The sequence below is a fragment of the Crinia signifera genome, chromosome 1, assembly GCF_055691185.1.
Source record: "Crinia signifera chromosome 1, ASM5569118v1, whole genome shotgun sequence".
Lineage (NCBI taxonomy): Eukaryota > Metazoa > Chordata > Amphibia > Anura > Myobatrachidae > Crinia > Crinia signifera.
The window spans coordinates 380,913,936-380,935,404 of NC_139217.1; the positions used below are offsets into that span (position 1 = coordinate 380,913,936).

Consider the following 21,469-nt stretch of genomic DNA (forward strand, 5'->3'; position numbering starts at 1 on the left):
TCATGGGGGACAGGCACTCCGTGATGGCGGCGGCCATTTTATGCGGAGCTTACACACTGAGCTCCTGATATGAGAGGACAGCAGTGTTGTTACAGGCATGTTCCGAGTGGTCCCCAGCTGAGGGGGAGATACTGGAACAAGGAGATCCTACAATGGGAGCGGCTGTCTGGGGGTAGTTGGCGCCAAAAGTCACAGACCCCGCAGCAGCAGGGACTTGGTCCCTTCCCTCACTCTGTTTTGGCGCCATTCAGAACGCTTGCAGCGGAGCTGAGCTGGCTTACAGATCCTGACAGAGTGATTGGATTTCCTGGGCATCGCTTTCCCCATTCTGAAGACTACAGAAAGCTAAGTGAACTGAGTATATTGGTTCTGTATATAATGTTTGTACATTTAATGCTGGGACTGTGTTAATTGAGAACATCAGGTCTGAGCAACAGCCTGTGGTCTTGGGGGAGGGAGCCTTAAATGCATTGAGCGCTTGCAGTGGTTGTACACTGAGATTTGTCCCTGTGGGGGGCTTATGTATTTATATGCGCTGATGTGAAACCCATGGGGAGTGAACCCCAGAGGGTAGTACATCGGAACTTGCATGGGCCAAGCCCTAGGCAGGTCAAAAGAAATGCTTTGGTGCATTACTGGACAGGCAGAGTGATGGCTGGTAACTTCCCTAGACCATTGCCATTCTCTCAGCAGTCTTTTAGCTCTTTGCCTCGGACCCAGACAGATCCGGACTGATTACAGGTCATGCAGGATACTGCTATGGGAATCAGCAGGTTTAAATTACTTGTTGCACAAGTTTTATGGTTATTCTGTGGGGACCCCCAAAAAGGGTCTTATTCAGGGCCATTATTAGCTGCTGATGAGGTAGGAGAGTACACAGAACAAACCAGGGTGATATTTCTGAAGAGTCCTCAGCCTCAAGGGTAGAGTATTTTATTACTGCTGTTAAACAGGCATTAAATTTGTCTGTGAAGGATAAACTCCTGCAAAGGTTGTTTTTTTTATGAGACAGCGTAAAGAATCTGATATCTCCCTGCAAAGGGGCCTGAAAAACCCCTTTAAAAGGCTTCAGATACTTAAAAGATTTCTAAGCCTGTACCCCATGCCTGAGGCGCATGCTGACCTCTGGAAAAAAGTCCCAGTGGTAAATGATTCTGTGGCACGTGTATCAAGACCTCAGGTGGAGCCACTGTGCTACCAGTACAAGGGGGAGCAGCGTTTAAGGACCCCGCAGACAAAAAGCTGGAGGGTAACCTCAAAGCATTATTTTAAGGGGTGGGATATACCCTACGCCCTCTGATGGTTTCAGCCTGGGTCTCTAAGGCCATGATCGTGTGGGCCAGAAATTTGTGCACTATTTTACACGCTGACCCTTGTGTGTTATTGCTTGCAGAGAAGCTTAAAAACGGCTGCAGAGCATGTATTGGAGTCTGAGAGGAAGCTCTCAAAATGGCTGCCAGAGTTTCCACAGTGTCTGTAAATGCCAGGAGAGTGCTCTGGCTTAAGGCTTGGGAGGCAGATAATGTCTCTAAGAAAGCCTTAGAGACAATAGCTTTTAAAGGAAAGCTGTTATTTGCTTCTGAACTGGAAGAGATTATTAAGCAGGCCACATGTGGCAAAAGTACTTTCCTGCCAGTCCCTGCAGCCAAGCAGACATCAAGGTTTTCTGCTTTTAGGCCAGCCTTGCGGCCCTCCCTTAGAGGAGGTGCGTCTTTCCGAGGGCAGCCCTTCAGGGGAAAGGTCCTAAAGTCTAAATTTGGTTCCTTTCATAAGAAACCAAACACAAAGGAGAGGACAAACCATCTGCATGACTGCCAAGGGTTTTGCCCGGCGGTGGTCAAGATGGGGGGACATCTGACACTGTTCAAAGACGCATGGGCATTGTTAGACCAGGATTCTTGGGTGTTAGAAATTATAACCCAGGGTTACAGAATTCCCTTCAAGGGTCTTCTTCCAAGAAGATTCATTCCCACGCCAATTCCAAAAGGGGCTCGGCTCCGTACAGCTCCCTTGGGAGCGGCTCATTCTCTTTTAGAGAAGGGTGTGGTGATCCCGGTCCCCAGAGCGGAATGGAAAAAAGGCTTTTATCCCACTCTGTGTCGGGTGTCCAAACCAGAAGGGTCTTTCAGACCGATTCTCAATTTAAAGTCGTTAATTATCCATTTGTGGGTAGACCATTTCAAAATGGAGTCTCTACGGTCAGTGCTGTGAAGCCTGGACCAGGGAGAATTTTTGGCGTTCATGGATGTCCAGGACGCATACCTTCATGTTCCTGTTCACCCAGGACATCAGGCTCTATTGAAATAGGAGACCATGCACTTGCAATTCCAGGTGTTGCACTTCGGCCTGGCCACAGCGCCAAGGGTATTCACCAAGATAATGTCTGTAATGGCGGCTGTGCTTCGACTGAGGGGAAACACTGTGTTCCCATATTTGGACGACCTGCTGTTCAGAGCGGAGTCAGCAGACATGTTGAAGAGTCACTTGGCAAAAGCCATTGGGTTTTTGGCAGGCTCACGGCTGGTTTTTAAACTTACAAAAGTCTCAGTTGGTGCCGTCACAGAGACTCCAATTCTTGGGGATTGGTCTGGATACCCAGTTGCATTGGGTGTTTCTACCAGAGGCATAGGCCAGGGATCTGGCTGCCTTGGTACAAGAGATCCTAGGGTCTCAGAGCACAGCAGTATGGAGGTGCCTCAAACTGCTGGGGAAGATGATGGCGTCTTTCGAGACGTTACAGTTCGCCAGGTTCCACTCTAGAGTGTCCCAGTGGACAGGGAACACTCAGACCATGAGGTCAGAACAAATGGTGTTGTTTTCAGAAACTCGATCCTTCCTAAAATGGTGGATGGAGGTGGATTCCCTTTGGGGGAGTCGGTCCCTGCAGTCCTGGAGCTGGTTGGTAGTCACTACCGACGCCAGTCTCAGAGGCTGAGGGGCAGTAGTCGTGGACCTGCGTCTGCAGGGCTTGTGGACTTTAGAGCAGAAAGACTGATACTTTACAGTCTGCCTTACTGTTCAACATCTTGGAACTGAGGGCTGTGTGGAAGAGATTTTCTCTGGCGGGAGAAAAGATTACAAGAGCTCCCTTTTAGGCATTCAGACCGACAACGTCACAGCTGTGGCGTATCTGAATCACCAGGGAGGCACACACAGCAATCTGGCCATGTGGGAGGTGTCCCGAATCTTCTTGTGGGCGGAACAGAATGTTCTAGCATTATCAGCAATCTTCATACCAGGAGTGGAGAATATAGAGGCCGACTTCCTGAGCAGGGAGAAACTGATGGAAGGAAAATGGAGGCTGAATCCACAAGTATTCCACTAGATTACAATAAGGGGGAAACCCCGGATAGGGACCTGAAGGCATACAGGTTCATCCATCAGGTACCCAGGTTGTATGACAGGACGTGGGATCCACTGGCAGAAGCAGTGGATGCCATGACTATCCCCTGGGAGGGGAATCTTCTTTATGATTTTCCGCCAGTTCCAATGCTGGCAAGACAGTTGAAAACAATACAGGCCCAGACAATTCCAGTAATTTTAGTGGCCCCAGATTGGCCAGGGAGATCCTGGTACTCGAGGCTTCAGAGATTCTCTGTGGACTCGTGGCGTCTACCTCTGAGGTCAGACCTTCTAAAACAAGGACCGTTCAACCAGCTGAATTCAGCTCGATTAATTTTGACGGTCTGGCTGTTGAAAACGCCATTTTGAGGAATATAGGATTCTCAGAGGCGGTGGTTAACGCAATGAGGAAAGCCAGAAAGTCAGTGTCTTCGGTAAATTATTTTGGGGCCTGGAAGACCTATATTTTTTGGTGTGTAAGACAGAGGTCACGCACATCGAGATTTAAAATGGCTAAATTGTTGGAGTTTTTTACAGGAGGGCCTTTCCTCTGGGTTAGGCCTTCAGTCACTCAGAGTACATATCTCGACCGTGTCGATTTTTCTTTCCAAAGAAGGATTGCGTTAGAACCAGAAGTACAGACCTTCCTGCAGGGGGTTTATCTATTGAAACCTCCCTACAACCAACCAGTAGCGCCAGGGGAATTATCTCTGGCTCTGGAGTACCTTAAAGAGGCGCCTTTTGAGCCGTTAAGGTCGGTTGACCTTAGTTTCCTTTCAGGGAAGCTGGTATTTTTGTTGGCGGTGGCGTCAGAGAAAAAAAAAATAAAATAAAATAATATCGGAGTTGATTGCTTTGTTCTACAAGTCTTCCTCCCTTATATGTCATGATGATAGGGCTGCCTTTCGGACAGTACCCCTAGATTTGTACCAAAAGTAGTCTCTGCTTTTCTTCTAAATCAGGAGATTGTTCTGCCTGTGTTTCAACCCCCAGAGGGTTGTTAGGAAAAGGGACAAATTGAGGAATTTGGATGTTGTGCGCGTCTTGCGCGTTTATGTGGACAGAGTTAAGAGTGTCAGAAAGACTGATACTTTATTGGTTTTGTATGACATACACAAACTTAGTTGGCCTGCTTCTAAGCAGACCATTGCTAGGTGGTTGCGCTCTGTTATTGCGTTTGCATATACTAAAGTTGGTAGGCCTGTACCGGCCAGGATTAATGCGCATACCACCAGGTCGGTTGCCACCTCTTGGGCGGTTCGACATGGGGCAACAGCTGAGCAGGTTTGCAGCGCTACCACTTGGTCATCTGTTCATAATTTTGCCAAATTCGATAGGTTCCATGAGTTCACGTCGGTGGATGCATCATTCGGGCGAGCAGTGATGAATACTGCAGACCTGAGCGTACCCACCCAAAAGGACCGGCTCTGGAACGTCCCAATGTGAAGCTGTGTCACCAGGACCATTGAAAGAGAAAAAGGGATTTTTGTAAGAACTTACCGTTCGAATCCCTTTCTCTGATATGGTCCTGGTGACACAGCGATCCCTCCCTTACGCTCAGTAAGTATGCCAGTGTTCATGATGTTTCATGTTATAATTGGTTGAAAAGTTAAATTTAAAATTGTGCATATAATATGTGCAGGCGTTGTACTGAGTTAATGTATTCCAGTGGCTTTGAAAGATTGAACTGAGGAATCTGGGATGCAGTAGGGGAGGAACCTACCCTCCAAAAGCTTTAGGATAGGTGCCTGGCTCCTGCGGACCCTCCTACATCCCAATGTGAAGCTGTGTCACCAGGACCATATCAGAGAAAGGGATTCGAACGGTAAGTTCTTACAAAAATCCCTTTTTTTTATTTTCTAAAATGCTTGCTTGTGCTATAAAAAGTTGGTTGTTTAGGCGCTAACTCTGCATTTCTTTAAGAAAATCCCAGAGAGGAAGAAAAGGAGCACTGTCTTTATTGTAATGAATATTTGGCTTAGTATTTAATATTTTAGTGATAGTATCTCTATTATGTAGTTTGTTTTTAAATATATATTTCACACCTTTAGAAGCTAGCACATCTGTAGATTTAAAATGGGTTATTGCATATAATGTACATTAATGAGTTAATGTGCAAAATAATGAAAAAAGAGAAGTAATTGTTGCGAAATCGACACACATAATTTTGTTTTCTTCTCCATTTCTTGTAGTGATCGAGAAATTCACTGAAAATACTCGATTTTGCATGATTTGTAATTACCTGTCTAAGATAATCCCAGCCCTTCAGTCCAGGTGCACAAGGTTCCGATTTGGCCCCCTCAACAAAGAGATGATGGTTCCCAGGTTACAATATGTGGTCGAGCAGGAAAAGTAAGAACATGCATTGGAAAACGTTTTATGAAGTTATTAGCTTGTGTTGCTGTAGCGGTTTCCCTAACATTCTTCTCTTACAGTGTGGACATCAGTCCAGATGGAATGAAGGCATTAGTGACCCTGTCCAATGGAGACATGCGAAGAGCGCTCAATATCTTACAGGTCGCTGCTTTAGGCTGGATAAGTAGAAATTGTTGCTGAAAAATTCAGTTGATGCCACTTATCGGCTGATTTAAATAAGCTGGGAGGTTCTAACATTGGCATGTCCAAACTATGGCCCTCCAGCTGTTGTGAAACTACAAGTTCCATCATGCCTTGCTACAGTTTTGCTATTAGGGAAAGCTAAAACTATGGCAAGGCATGCTGGGATGTGTAGTTTCACAACAGCTGGGGGCCACAGTTTGGACATGCTTGTAACAGAATTTATTCTGAGGAAAATGCTCTTGTTTTTGATTGCCAAGATTCCTTGTGTAATCCTTCTGTGTATGCAGCCACATACTACATTAAAGTGGAACATCAGGGCTTATTGAATTCCTCCATCAGTCATGACTATTATCTAACTTGACAAAAATGTATGATGTGAAAATGTAGCGTAAGAATGAAATGTAACCTATTGTAGCTCTACATAGCTGTTTGTAAAGGGAAGTCATTTTTAATGTCTCCTCTTTAGTGAATTGTCTGTGTTCTAAATCTGTGTTCTCCTGCAGAGTACAAATATGGCTTTTGAAAAAGTGACTGAAGATACAGTATATACCTGCACAGGACACCCCCTGAGGTCTGACATAGCCAACATTTTGGACTGGATGCTCAACAAGGATTTTACAACTGCGTACAAAAGTATCCTTTCTGCTGTGTTATACGTGGCAAGTGGACATTGCGTTCCTGTTCAGTCTTTTCTTTTGTGTTTTTTTTAACCCTTTGAGTGCCAACATGTCTGTGAGAGATGTGCAAAATATCTGCTAAAAATGCCAGCGTCACTCACATTTGTTACATAAATCAAAATAAAAATGGTTTTGTAATTAAATATTATTTCCTATATAAGAAACATTACAGGTCATTATGACTAATAAAAATGTTTTTGCAATTTTCACACCTATATCGAAAAATTCACTATGCACTCAAATGGTTAATGTTTGAATGTAGCACTTTTTACAGCTAGTTTCTTAACATTTTGCTGTATTGGTTGATATGGAATACATTTTACTCGCCACCTATGAAGGTGCATGCAGAAATCAACCACCACACTTGTGCTTATGTGCACAGCTTGTATGCAAATGGACACTATCTTACCTTTATGATTAAATCGGCGTGTCGGTGGGTTTTTTTGCTCGTTACTAAAATGTAACTTTGTTTCGCATAACATCCCAACTATGCTTCTGATTGCAGCAGTGTCTTATCTGACCATGCGCCTGAGTTATTTAGTCGGTAACTTATTGTAGACGTCCCTATGAATAAAATCTTCGTTCCCCAGTTTATTTGCAATATGATACGGTTTGTCAGTTCTGAAATGTTCTTTCCTTTAAAGTTTTTTGTTTTAAGATATCATGGAATTGAAGACATTAAAGGGCCTTGCTCTCCATGATATTCTGACGGAAGTGCATCTCTATGTACACAGAGGTAACAAATGAGTCTGTAACTATTGGCTTGTCTTCATCTGTTTATTAAGTGCTGCTTTGTTCTGTGCTCAGGTTACTATAACATAATGTTGTGTATTTCAATCTCCTCAGTCTCTTGTCACCACGGCAGGGATTCTGTTACATCTACAGTATATTCCAGTGATCCTTGATGCTTCCCTTAATCATGATATCACCAGAACATGCATGATCGCTCATGCATCACTCCTACATGCATTCTTCTTAGTTTTAATTATTTGGGATAGGTTTGAATGACCTAATACGCTTTAAAATGGTTCACTTTATGAACTTAATAGAATTTCATATGCAAAGTCTTATGGAATTTTTTTTTTGAGGGGGGGGGGGTCTTTTTTTACATGAATATCTAACCATCCTTAAATGTCATGTGTTACGTTTCACTTTAAAAATGGATTGACACACAGGTCATTTAATTCTGCACACAGGTTGCTGAAAAAGGCTCAATGGAAAGCCTGCCAATATCAGCACTATGGTACATGGCCAGTGTGCACACAGACTGTTTAGTGGTGTCATTCACAGCTCTCATCTCCTACATCAGTTTGTAGGAGTCGCACAGGACTAAGCTATGCGAAGCACCTTCCACTATTGCTCAGCCTAGGACTCCCCTTCATTCTTCCTGTGATAAGAGCCCAATAAATCTGCAGTTTGTTTTAGTGCCAAGCCGTTCAAAACTGGGGAAGCTGTGGTTAAAAATGTTACATAGTAAGGTATTGGCCATTTTTGAATGCACCGTAGAAAGTATATAATTTCCTGCCCACTCTAGAAGACCCCAGAAGCTCCACTCACATAGCAGGTCAAAAGCTAAAGGCTTCCATATACTGGGCAGTATTCAATGAGAAAAATTCTCCGTGTTTTATGGCGAGTTTGTGCTTTTCTCGCGTTGGACGGAGACTTTTGCTCTCAAAAAGCGAGCAACCCTATTCAAGTGCACTTCTCGCCGTCTTTCTAAGTGATTTTCGCCGTGTCTCTCCATGTAGCAATTCTCCATCTTTTCATGGAGAAGTGGAATATTTTACACAGAGCAGCCAACAGGGAGCCGAGCCACTCATTAGATATTCATATATTCACTGCACCCGATCATTACATACGCCAAACATGGAGAATCTCCGCAAAAACACGGCGAGTGCATGGCGAGCGAAAAAAAACGCTCCCCATGCACAGAGAATATTGTCATTGAATACTGCCCACTGAGCTGATTTGGGCTGATTTCGGCCGATTGTGACCAATGGGGCCATTAAATGTAACCAAATCAGCTGTCCCTGACATGCCGTCGGGTCCAATGCGTGGTCCTGTGTGCAACAGACCTGTGTCGGGTGGTCGGACATGCTGGCCGTCTGACCACCCTGCCCGGGCGGCTCGCATGGTGTCTGTACACTGCTGCGAGACATTGCAGCAGTGTATGGGCACCTTAACGCACCAATACCCTAATGTGTTCATCCGGTCTTTCTGTACATCAAATCTGCCCAGGATGTCTGACCGTGGTCTTCGAGAAGCACCTCACCGTGGTCTTGGTGACCAGATTTAGAGGGAATGTGTATTCTGGGTTTTTTTATTATTTTTGTAGCCTATTTTATATTTGGTCTTTTCCATTCATATTATTCATTATTTCATTTGGGGTTGATTTTTTTTTTATTTTCTAGGATTTTTAAGATAGTTTGTTATTGGTTTTGCTTTCAAGATAATCCTTTACAATAGTCCTCTTGATTGTGATATTGGCTGTGCCAAGGTGATTTGTTTTTCCTCTCCCTTGAGTGAAAGGATGACGTATGTGTTTCTCCTGGGTCCAGCTGGTGCAAAGAGCATACCTGATATCCTTGTTGTGTTGTGTGAAGAGGGGGAATATGCAGTGGGGACTCGGTCCTGAGTCAAGTGCCATCTGTTTGTGGCTGGTTTCTCTGGTGATTTTCCCCTATCTCAGTGGTTCCCACAGCAACTGCATAAAGCTAATTATCTACCTGAATAGATTGGAAATTCTTGGTAGCCCAGCAGGGGGAGCTCCACTCTAAGACATTGATTCTAGTTCAGAGCAAATCTTCAATGTGGCAAATCAGCTTCTTTACTTGTGATATTTCCAGTGGTACGCAGTGCTGTCATACACAAACATTTCTCAGATTTGTCGAAGTGCGTATTTACAGCTGTTTGCAAGGACAAGAAAAATGTGATATATTACAATTGGTTGCAAATTGAAAAGGTATCGGGTTAGAGAAGAAATTCATAAGGTCTACAAATATTGGGACATCACAATTCTAGAATCCCTTCTCTCATAATGCACCAACACTGTAGAAACAACATTCCATTATAGATTAATTTATGTTCTTACATTGTTAGCTCCTCAAATACTGTATAAACTGTTTCCATATTGTTCTGCATTAAAAATGTTAACATGTGCGTGGCTTGGCCGAGCATCCTGTGAGACGTGTGGGGTAAGAGCTCTGGGAATAATCCTAAATTTATCCGGTTACCGGCTGTGGTAGGCGACTATAGTTATACCCACCTTCTTGCCTGTTCCTTCTAGCCCCGTTTGAGTCACTCCTGGGAGCTGAAGCTTACCTGGGGCAGCCTTACTCTACACTGGGGCCTGAAGTGTGCAGTGTCCCTGTCCTGCTGCGTGGGAGGTGAGGTGCCATATTTGCTGCTGGTGTCTCCTGCTGAAGATGGGCTGCTGTGTCCCTGCACTGAAGCGGTGAGAGCAGGGACTCCTTGCACTCACCGCTACTGCGCTCTGCCCCGGTCTCCTGCTCTGTGCGCTGGGACGCTTTGGGGCGGCTGCCTGCGGTGGTGTCCGGCTGTGGATTCCTGCCCTGCACATCGGGGAACCTGCCGATGGAGAGGGAGTTTGGGGCTGCGGCTGGAGGTACACTGTGGAGGAGTGTGGAGTGAAGTCCTGCTCTGATGACAGGGGATTCGGCTGGAGGCAAGTAATGTACGGTGTCCCACTCTCATCCGTCTTGCTGGAACTCTTTACTGGGGCTGCCTGATACCCTGCAATACACTCTTTCCCTGCTTCTTGTGGGCTGCTGGAGAGGGAATGAGTTTGACACTACCTAATTAAAGGCAGGAATCTGAGTTGTCTGCTGCTTTAGCTTTATCCAACACTAACTACTGGACTTTAATCTGTTTGGTATATGAGTACAGCAGCTGCTGCTAATATTCCCTGTTGGGACCTGAATCATCTGATATATAGTGCTTGCTGCTATAGTTCTCTGCTGGGGCCCCAGTTGTCCGATCTAGAACGCCTGCTTCTGTCCTTAAATACTGAACCACGGTTCCATCACTCTCGACATCTTGCTGGAAATATGGATGCACAAATGCTCCTACAGGCTATATATGCCTCTGCCCAGAGGCTTCTCAACATGTTTGCTGATATACCAGTAGATGCAGAGTCTCTACCTGGGAAAGCTGTTATTACCTCTACAGATGGGCTATACACTACTACTGCTGGTACCGCTACAGATGGGCTATATACTACTACTACTACTGCTGTTACCGCTACAGGCGGGCTATACACTGCTACTGCTGTTAACGCTACAGGCGGAGTATACACTACTACCGCTGTTCCACAGAGAAATATCTTTTCTATATCACATACTCCTGTGCAGCATGTCAACAGGGGTGAGGAGACCATACCTATGCCTGAAGCCTATGCAGCACTCACAGCTCCTCTACTTGCCCCCACCTTGGATATGTATTTATCAGTATTCTTGCCAAAAGCTGCAGATCCTTATTTCTCAGTATTGCTAAGGCCCACCCATACTCTTTCAACTTGCTCCTGATGCAAGCTACTACTCTCTTGGATTATATGATTTCAGATCCCGGACGCCCGCCTGGTTCTCTCCGAGTGGACTGGGCCGTGACCATTTGTACACTTCTGACATTCCAGGAGCTTAAGACCTGGCCGGACTAGTGCTCCAAGAAATAATATAGCTATGGGATGCCTTGCATATCCTGCTCCGCATTATATAGCTATGGGATGCCTTGCATACCCCGCTCCGCATTATATAGCTATGGGATGCCTTGCATAACCCGCTCCGCATTATATAGCTATAGGAAGCCTCACATACCCTGCTCCGCATTATATAGCTATGGGATTCCTCGCATACCCTGCTCCGCATTATATAGCTATGGGATTCCTTGCATACCCCGCTCCGCATTCTATAGCTATAGGAAGCCTCACAGACCCCGCTCCGCATTCTATAGCTATAGGAAGCCTCACATACCCCGCTCCGCATTATAAAGCTATGGGATTCCTCAAATACCCCGCTCCGCATTATATAGCTATAGGAAGCCTCACATACCCTGCTCCGCATTATATAGCTATGGGATTCCTCGCATACCCTGCTCCGCATTATATAGCTATGGGATTCCTCGCATACCTTGCTCCGCATTATATAGCTATGGGATTCCTTGCATACCCCACTCCGCATTATATAGCTAAGGGATGCCTCGCATACCCCACTCCGCATTATATAGCTATGGGATTCCTCGCATACCCCACTCTGCATTATATAGCTAAGGGATGCCTCGCATACCCCACTCCGCATTCTATAGCTATGGGATTCCTTGCATACCCCGCTCCGCATTATATAGCTATGGGATTCCTCGCATACCCCACTCCGCATTCTATAGCTAAGGGATGCCTTGCATACCCCACTCCGCATTATATAGCTAAGGGATGCCTTGCATACCCCACTCCGCATTTTATTTAACGTTTCTCAAATTGCACTGTATTTGATATATCCTGTTTTTATTTTTTCTTGTGCAATGTATTGTATGTCTCATGTTAGATCCAAGCGAGCAATCATGTGGTTACTGTGGGAGAATAGGGTTTAGTTAATTACGGAAGTTAGGTTGACTGCCCTCTACACCACGTGCCTTGTAACCCTTTGTTAATCCTTTATACAGGATGACTAAAAACCTAGCCAGAAGGTTTCTCTATTGTTATCTGGAACTTTTGTCCCAGTACTACAGTCAACTCTCTATCATATTTAATTTCATATTTGTTTTACCCATTTGCTTTGTTTTTATTACCTTGTATTTATCCTGATATACAGTTAGAGCCAGGCTCATCTTGACTAAATTTCTGCACCTAGGCGCAGAAAATGCTTCCTTCATCCATTGTTCTAAGCTGCAATACAATAGCAAGGGGATTAACGGGGGGATTAGTGTGACTGGTCTTTCTCAGTTAATTTATTAAAGGCCAAGAAGAAAAAGGCTACATCTTTAACACTCTTTTGCACATCGCAACAGACTTTCTCACCCAGCTAGTCCATATTGGTAATATCCTTTATTGTAACACTTTGTCCCAATATACTGTAGACAAGTTGATCCTGGCCTTGTCAAGGCCATTAGCTTAGCCCCTGTTGGTTATCCGATATATATCCTTCAATACTTGGGTAGTTAGGTTGTGGGAGGGGTAGATTAGACTTTTGTCATAGATTAGTTTCATTTTTAGCTGATTGCCACTAATCTATAGACCACGATAGTTAGGAGGGGTAGACTAATAGACATAGTTAGTTGGGTAGGGGAGCAGTAGCAGTGTGGGATCCAGGTTTACCTAGGTTGGGGTTAGGTCATACAGGGTTGGGGGGTTATGGGGAAGTTTGTTTTGGTGCCCTTTTTCTGGGTTTTTGTTTTGTTAGTATTAGTAGGTTTAATTTGGGCACAGTCTTTTCTTTTTCTCAAATTCTGATTTAAATGCGATGTATTGATTGTTTTTATTTATGCTTTGTCATAATTTGTTAGGGTACACCCCGCATCGAGAACCCTTGAACATAGCCATCTATATACCCTTTGTCTTTATAATGTGTGTGTGTGTGTGTGTGTGTTATGTAATTGTTAAAACCAATAAAAATTACTCAATTAATTGGTTTATGTAATAAGTGCTCTGTCTATAAAGGGTTCTCAAAGGTTGTTGGGTTATTTTCTGGGCAGTGTATTGTCCTTGTAGTTGCTAGCCAACACCAAGCAAGGCGCTTTAGATGCCCCTGGGCAAATGTATGAAGCAGTGATAAGGGAGAAGTGAGCCAGCGGAGAAGTTGGCCATGGCAACCAATCAGCTGCTTTGTATAATTATATATTATGCAAATTATATATGTTGTTTCTGTGGTGATTTGTTGCCATGGGCAACTTCTTCACTAACTCCTCCCTTATCACGGCTTCATAAATCTGCTCAATTATAGGGGAGTTTAATAATGGTATTTGGTGTTTCACTGTATATTGCTAAAGGTAGGCAGTTACTTACCCAAACCTATGTATATATAATATAGGGGACAATTAGATTCTAGTTAGCATATATTTGTTGTTTGTATTAAGCTTTTTGTACCTGTAATCATGGAACTGAATAAGCTAGGTAAATAACAATGTTTTTTCAGATTTTTTTTTTTTTTTTTTTTCTTTTTTCCAGTGGACTTTCCAGCGTCTGTCCGAATACACTTATTAACCAAGATGGCGGATATTGAGTAAGTGATTAATCTGCTGAATGTGGTACATTCGTGAAATAGCTAATCATTCAGTGGCTAGCACATACAAAAATCATATTGGATGATATTTACTAGGCCTTGGAGAGAGAGAAAGTACTGGGCAGTTTGGGAGAGAAGTGGAATCCGCACACATGTTATGTACAAGGGGGAGATGTGAGCAATAGCGCCCCATCTATATCAATGCTGCTATCTACAAGTGTGTGCGTTAATACATTGGGTAGTTACTGTTCACTGACCTTTCTGACACCTGCAGCTATCGATTTCAACAGCTGCAGGTGTTGTTGCCCCATCACCACAGCAGGTTGTCCCTAGCTGCTGCTGGCTCTGGGCTGCACGGAAGATCTTGTGATAGTAGAGAGAACTTGGGCTTGCCCAGTGAGCTGGCCAAGGGGAGAAACACAGTGCATTAGCAATAGGCTGGTGTACTTTGGGGGGGTCTGGCAGGGATTTCCAGGGGGGGGGGGGGGGGGGGGGGGGGGACTAGCAGGGATTTCCGGGGGAGGGGTTTTCACCCCCCCCCCCTTCCTCCAGCAACCGAAATGTTAATTCATCTTTATGCTAGTACTATCTGCCTTGGAGGGAGAGCTATGGTGACATAGTCTGTGCTGTTATAGCGCATCTCCCCAAAAGTACCAGTGAGCTTCTAACTCACTCCTATAACATGGTAGTTAGAAGCAGATTGTCTGGTACTTTATTTTCAAGGCTTAGTACATGGCTCTCATTGCCGGGTCTTCATGAGTGTTCACACAGTGCGAATTTGCTTGGAATCGAACGGCAAGCAAAACGCATTTGATTTGGACTCTAGTACATATTTGTTCTATATAGTCTTGCCTGCACAGCCTATTTCCCATTAGATTTCGATGCCACAGGACTGTGCATTGGGATCGAAAGCGGCTGAAAACCGTTAATGCCCATTTGATTTTGGTTATCTATACAAAATTGAATAGAAAAATAGACCAAATTGAACAGTGCATACAGGGCATTACTTTATACATGTTGAAAAATGTAATATTCTAAATTAAAATAAGTAAACAAAACATTTTAACCAGCTTTTATTTCTGTTTAACTTGTTACTGGGTAGACCTCTGTAAAATATGCACAAAGAATCAATAAGCATTGTGGTAAAACGTATAAAACAAGAGTGAGATTTGATTCTATATTTTTGTTTTGTTAATATGTATATTATAATACTACTAAATCTGGATTGACAGAATACTAAAGAAGGTCCTTTCTTTTTTTCCAGATATAGATTGGCTTCTGGGACCAGTGAGAAGATTCAGCTTGGTTCCCTGATAGCTGCATTCCAGGTCACTCGAGACATGATTGTAGCAGAAGCTTAGAGTAGGATGTGGCAACTTGACATGTGTAGTCAAGGTTACTTAAGGACAGAACAATAAGTATATTTCACAAGAATGTACATGAATTTGTTCTGTTGTAAGAACAAGAGCCTCTACTGTAAGTTCAGAGGTAACGGAACATTTATTTGGAAACACAGATTTGGTACCGTATTGTCCCTTGGAGAATAAGTACACTAGGTTATTCTCTGACAGACACGCAGCGGTGTCCTATTACTTGTAGTACCGCAGCTAATAGATCCCCTGAGAGCTATCCAATTAGCCCCGTAACTCACCATTATTAGGGATGAGACAGATAAAGCAGCCCCAGGAGACACCTTTTTTTGTCCAATAAAGCATAGGTTCGGTCCTCATGCATTTCAGTCCAATTACTGGTCATTTACAGCAGTGCAAATAGATAACCCAATAGTGATATCAGGCTAAAAAGCCAGTTTTTACTGAACTGTAATTTACAGCATGGAATAGGATACCCCTACATCTCAAAACAAATACACAGAATACAAATGGATATTTATTTTTAACTTAGTGGACCAGTCATTAACCCCACAACAAATCACATTCTTAAATACAATGAATTTGTATCTGTGATTAAAGCTGGTCATACAGTTGTCACAAACTTATTGTCCAGGGGAAAAAAAAAAAGTCTTCTTGCTTACAAGCACACTGGCTGCCAAATGGAAAGAGATCCCTTACTGGCAGTTCCACTCAATTGAAATTGCTTTTGGAGCATATTAAGTCCGGTCGATGATGTTGGATATTGCCCACAGATACAAACCATCAAAAAGTCTGGGTATTTGATTATTCTTGAATATCACAACCTGTAGGGAAACTTTAAAAAAAAAAGTATAAAAAAATGTTGCTTAGCACCCTTTCATTCCTTGATTTATTATTTTACAAAGGGGTACCCTTACTTTGTGACCCTTCCATTTTTTTAAAGAAAGGGCTAATGGAAAGTTAAGTTGAAATGGTTAAATAACAGAGTACTACCTAAATGTTGATAGAAAACCCAATTCTTTTGGTCATAAACACAAGAAAAAAAACCTTCTCCCTTTTATTTAAAAATACGTCTCAAGTATTGTATAAAACACAATTTCCCCAGATGGTGTTCTGTCCTGTTATATTTTAAATAATGGAAGTGTATAGAACATGACTTCATGTATTTGTAATTCAAAAGCTATATGATCACAAATGTTGTTGTTTTTTTCTGCACAGATGCTGAATTTGAGTGTTACCCACTAAATAAAATTAGCAATTTGATACAGTGCTTTATTTTTCTACTTTCATTTTTCTTGCAGCTTGGTATTTTTATTCCCCTCATGCCTGTATTTTCATTTTTCACAATTGCAGCAGTTCCCAAACTGTGTGTCATAGCACCCTGCTATGTGGACAAACAGAAGTAAATCCTGTAAATCCTGTATCTCACAACATATCTGACCTTAAGTATGACACAAAACACAATTTAATTAATAAAAAGTTGGAAGCACTAGTGAATGAGGGAATTAACACAATAGTGCCGTGGTTCCCAATTTTTTTTTTTAAATCACGGCGCCCTAGAGCATCAGAATTTTTCCCACGGCACTGCTAGGCCAAAAGTTTCAAAATTAAAAAAAAATATGAACTAAATAGTTGAATACATCATACATAGGTTTAATTATGGGCAAGGGACAGGATCAGCTTCTGTTTGTCCACAGATTTTATTATTGGCAGCCCACCAGCAATGGTTTTGCCTTTTACATTGGCCATAAATAATTTGAATTGTTCCTGGAACACCAATCCAAGGCACCCCTGCAAGTGTCCCAAGGCACCCCATGGAGCCACAGCACACAGTTTTGGAACCACTGCATTAGTGTAAAGTCTTAACAGGAAGAAAAGTCAAATGTAAAGTATTGGGTCCCTACTCTACTTCCTATGGACAACTTTTCTGTTCTTGGTCTAAGGAGCAGATTTGGTAATCGGCCTACATCTGATGCTGTAGGGTTTGGATACATGCTTCACTCATGAACTTTCATGTGGCTATACATCCAAGAGATGGAATTAAAATCTTTGGTAAAGAATGCCTCCAAAATGGATTGCATACACCGGTGGTAGCCACCTCCAGTACTCGAGAGCTACCAACAGTTCACATTTTCCAGACAACCTAGCTGCTGCACAGGTGCACTCATTACTCACTAACACAGTTGAAAAGATCCACAGGTGGAGCTAATTACTTCACTTGTGATTCTGTGTGGAAACTTGGAAAAGATTAACTGTTGTAACTTTTGAGGACTGGAGTTGGCTACCCCAGGCATACGTTCTATTCCTGACAGGCGAATACCAGTGTAGTGTAAAAATAGTTATACAGCAGTTGTGGGTTGCATGCAAATGTAGTATTTACCCTAGATGCAAAAAACAGAACATGGTTTTGTTTTGCTCTTAACGCTCAATTGGTTCCACTTGGGTGTGTATATTATACACTTGGTGATGTGTACTACAGTAGCCTTTTTTCTAAATGCTTCCATGTAGCATTCCTTACCAGTAGGGTTTTATCGCAAAAATCCTTAAAAAGAATAAAGGATGGTCCGTTGTTAGGGCATTACGGCGATTTTTCACTTGTAAAATCTATACTGCATTTAACCTACAGAATTGCAACTTGCGCCTGCGTTACTTTTTGAAAAATAATTCTCCATGTTCTATTTCATACGCCAAAGATGCAAATTCCCTTATGTAATAATATCTTCCTTTGGGAAGATATATAGCCTTGTCCACTATTAAGACAGCTGTGTGGTAACCCTTACTTCTCTATTGCTATTTGGCCATGCTAAAACTTTTGCAGATAAAGATATATCCATACATTGCGATCCACTGACTACCCTTAAACATGCACAACCCAGTGGTGATTGATAGCACAACTGGTTGGGCACATGTTAAAGCCCAAACAAGAAATTTAAATAGTCCCAAGGCGCAGCCAATCCGTGCAGCCACAAATCAGATGGAGGACCACAAAGGCGTCCCCACTGGTGAAGATTTCACAAAAAAAAAAAACTTGTTGGTGCTGGATTTGTTGTCGCAGATGTTCTTACGATAAACAAGGGTTCCCCCCCATTGATATTCAGTGTACATGCAGAAATAATGCAGGATGGCAGAGCAAAATAACAATATTGGTATATCCAAGAAAATTAAAGATCCAGTGACTACAGAGAGAATCCGTACCCAACTCACAGAAAAGTGGAAGATGTACATATAAAGGTATCTTTCGTAACATCCTCCAAGATCACCACGTGATATATCATAGATTACAAATTACGAAGGAAGGTGGCTTTCACTAATAGGGATGCGTACTGTAATCACTCATTCAGGAGGTTTTTCCAATAAAGGTTTTTCATTGGAATCCGGTTGTGAATGAAGCTGTATATAGGGTCACCACTTAGAGTGCAATAAATCACTCTGTACCAAAATATAGCTTGCTTCCTCAAGTGCATACCGTACTCACTTGATGATGGAATTTATTAAAGCACATAAAGGTATCTTTAGACTTTATTCCTAAATCTGATCCCATCTCATTTACCACACCGGTAAATGATGGCAATAAAGAGGGGAAGGGAAATGGTCTCAGTGAAGTTCAAAAAAGTAATACAAATACAAAAAATAAAATAAAGGATAAACCGATCACCTGAGGAGCGGCCACATTGGCCATTGACCACTTTCTCAGGAAGACAGCTTACACCAAAGTATGTTCAGTCACTTCTTGCCAAGGCTTGGAGCCTCATCCCCGGTGACAGGTGAAAACAGCTACCCCGTGCAGCAGTGCTAGATTGGACTTATGGGGGTGGGGATTTAGGTAATTGCGTGATGTAGAGCGAGCAGAACATGCAGCATGGCTACCAGTAAGCAAAGGTAAGGCCTGCAGAAGGGGAGAAGGAAATAGAGCATGGTTGCCTGTCCCTCTCCTTGGAGAAAATGCTCTGTCCCTGGTAATGTATGATTGTAAACAACTTTCTTATCAATTATCTAGCTCACCACAGGTGATGGAAATCATAGATTACCAGGGAAGTCCAGGAACCGAGCGTTTTCCCCTGAAGGAGAGGGTCAGGTAGGCAACCATGAAGTAGAGCATGGGTCTTCAAACTGTTGCCCTCCAGATGTTGTGAAACTACAAATCCCAGCATGCCTTGCCACAGTTTTAACACTTCCTTATAGCAAAACTGTGGCAAGGCATGATGGGATTTGTAGTTTCACAAGAACTGGAAGGCCGCAGTTTGAAGACCGATGAAGTAGAGGCTACTTTTGTAGGGAAGAAACACTGTCCATGTAGAGTAGGCATTCCCAACCACAGTCCTCAAGGCACACTAATGCTGGCCACACATCAGACCAACTTTCCTCCAACCATCCAACTAGTTGCTTGGATGGAATAAAAATATGGTACTGGATGGGAGCAAAGGACAATCAGAAAGGTGCTCACAAACCCTGGAAAATGGACAAAAACATTCAGTCAAAATGTTTATATCAAACAAGTTCAACTACAGTACTGTGTCTGAGCGACAGTTTTTGTCCTTTTCTAGATTTTGGGAGCAAATTTCTGAAGTAAATATTACATTTGCTCCCATCCAGTAACACTTTTATTCCATCCAAGCAACTAGTTGGATGGTTGGAGGAAAGTTGGTCTGATGTGTGGCCAGCATAACAGTGCAGGTTTTAGTAATATTTAGGCTTCAGCACAGATGATTTAATCAAAATAACTGAGTACTAATTAGGTCACCTGTGCTCAAGCCTAGCTGTCACTAAAACCTGCACTGTTAAGGTGCCCATACACTGCCTGCGACGTCTCGCAGCAGTGTACGGACACCCGATGAACTGCAAGCCACCGGGACCTTCCGGCGGCAGGGACACATGCGATCCATTGTGATGGATCGCATGCGTCACTGCTTAGCGCCCGTCCCAGAACGGGTGGTCGGACGGCCAGCCGGTCCGACCACCTAGTCCAGTCCGATGCGCACGGGACCGCGCATCGGACCCGACTACATGTCAGGGAGAGGCGATTTGGTCCGATTTAACGGGCCGATCGGCCGAAATCGGACCAAATCGCCTTGATGTATGCCCAGCATTAGTGTGCCTTGAGGACTGAGGTTGGGAATGACAAATGTAAAGGTTGCCTGCAGTATAGTGGGAGCTCCTGCACATTTAAACTCATGCAGAGGACCAGTGGTGGAATTCTGGTGGCCACAGTTGAAGTCAGTGAGAGGCCATCCAGAATATAAATGTAGTGAGTTATTACATAATACAGTAATGGATAGAAGCCCCAGACAGAAGAAGGAAGAATCCCTGGAAGTACAGTTCTGGAGGATACCCAATCTGTGGTGATGTAGGTGGGAATTGCTGCCCAGTACAGCAGTGCTACACTGGACCTGCAGAGAGGATGGCGAATAACTACATGGTATTGTTAAAGCAGAACACTGCCATGTGCAGCATGGCTACCAGTGAGGGGTTTATCTGCAGAGTGTGAAAGTGAGGTTCCACAATAGGACTCTTGCCAGTAAGGAACAGCAACTACTATACAAGGGAAGAATTGATACCGATGTAAATGGTGCCTGCAATGCCAGTGGATAGAGCAGTGGTCGTCAACCCGTCGCTCACGAGCTACCGGTAGCTTGTGGCAGTGATCGGGATGGCTCGAACACTCTGTCACCGCCTGCCCCTCTATTATCCGCCGCTGCTTCCCTTTTTCCTGAGGGAAGGAGAGAGCATTGCGCGTCTCTCCTACCTCTCACTGTGCGTCCCTGTGACGCATAGTGAGGGGGCACGGCAGACAGAAGAAAAGGGTGCCTTTTTAGCTTCCTCCCCTGCTGCAACAAGAGACTTGGGATGAGAGATTCAGAAAGTGAGAGATTTGGTAAGAAATCTCCATTTTTTTTTTTAAAGCGGCAATCATTTACACTACAAAATCAAACTGGTTTTGCAGTGTAAATGATTGCCGCTTTAAAAAAACTGGCGATTTCTCACCAAATCTCTCACTTTCTGATTCTCTCATCCTATTAAATCTCACCCTTGGTCTCTTCCTGATGCTGGTGCCATTCTCTCCAGGACTGCGGAGCTGATACAGGGCTCATTGCAAGTTTGCTATACAGCACAGAGTGAAGTTTCTACTTGAGCAGTGCTGTTCCTACTGATCATGTGACACGTTCTTATTGGTCCTCTACTTCTTTACCTCTCTCTTTCAGACTGCACAAAACTTCAAATGGGCTCTCAAGACCCCCTTCTTTTTGCTTGTGATTGGCTGTATATTTTAGATTTTTTTTTTTTTAACAGATGC

At 43.4% G+C, this 21,469-nt stretch overlaps 1 protein-coding gene across 1 annotated transcript in view; it reads left to right on the forward strand.

The window, feature by feature from the left end:
* The window catches only part of RFC5 (replication factor C subunit 5), a 32,967-nt gene extending 16,520 nt beyond the window's left edge, over window positions 1–16,447 (forward strand). Inside the window, exons 6-11 of the mRNA XM_083151469.1 lie at window positions 5,535–5,694; window positions 5,778–5,859; window positions 6,405–6,534; window positions 7,237–7,314; window positions 13,753–13,807; window positions 15,072–16,447. Coding sequence (XP_083007595.1) covers window positions 5,535–5,694; window positions 5,778–5,859; window positions 6,405–6,534; window positions 7,237–7,314; window positions 13,753–13,807; window positions 15,072–15,168 — 602 coding nt within the window. The 3' untranslated portion in view covers window positions 15,169–16,447. The remainder of the gene's footprint in view (window positions 1–5,534; window positions 5,695–5,777; window positions 5,860–6,404; window positions 6,535–7,236; window positions 7,315–13,752; window positions 13,808–15,071) is intronic.
* The last annotated feature ends 5,022 nt before the right edge of the window (window positions 16,448–21,469 follow it).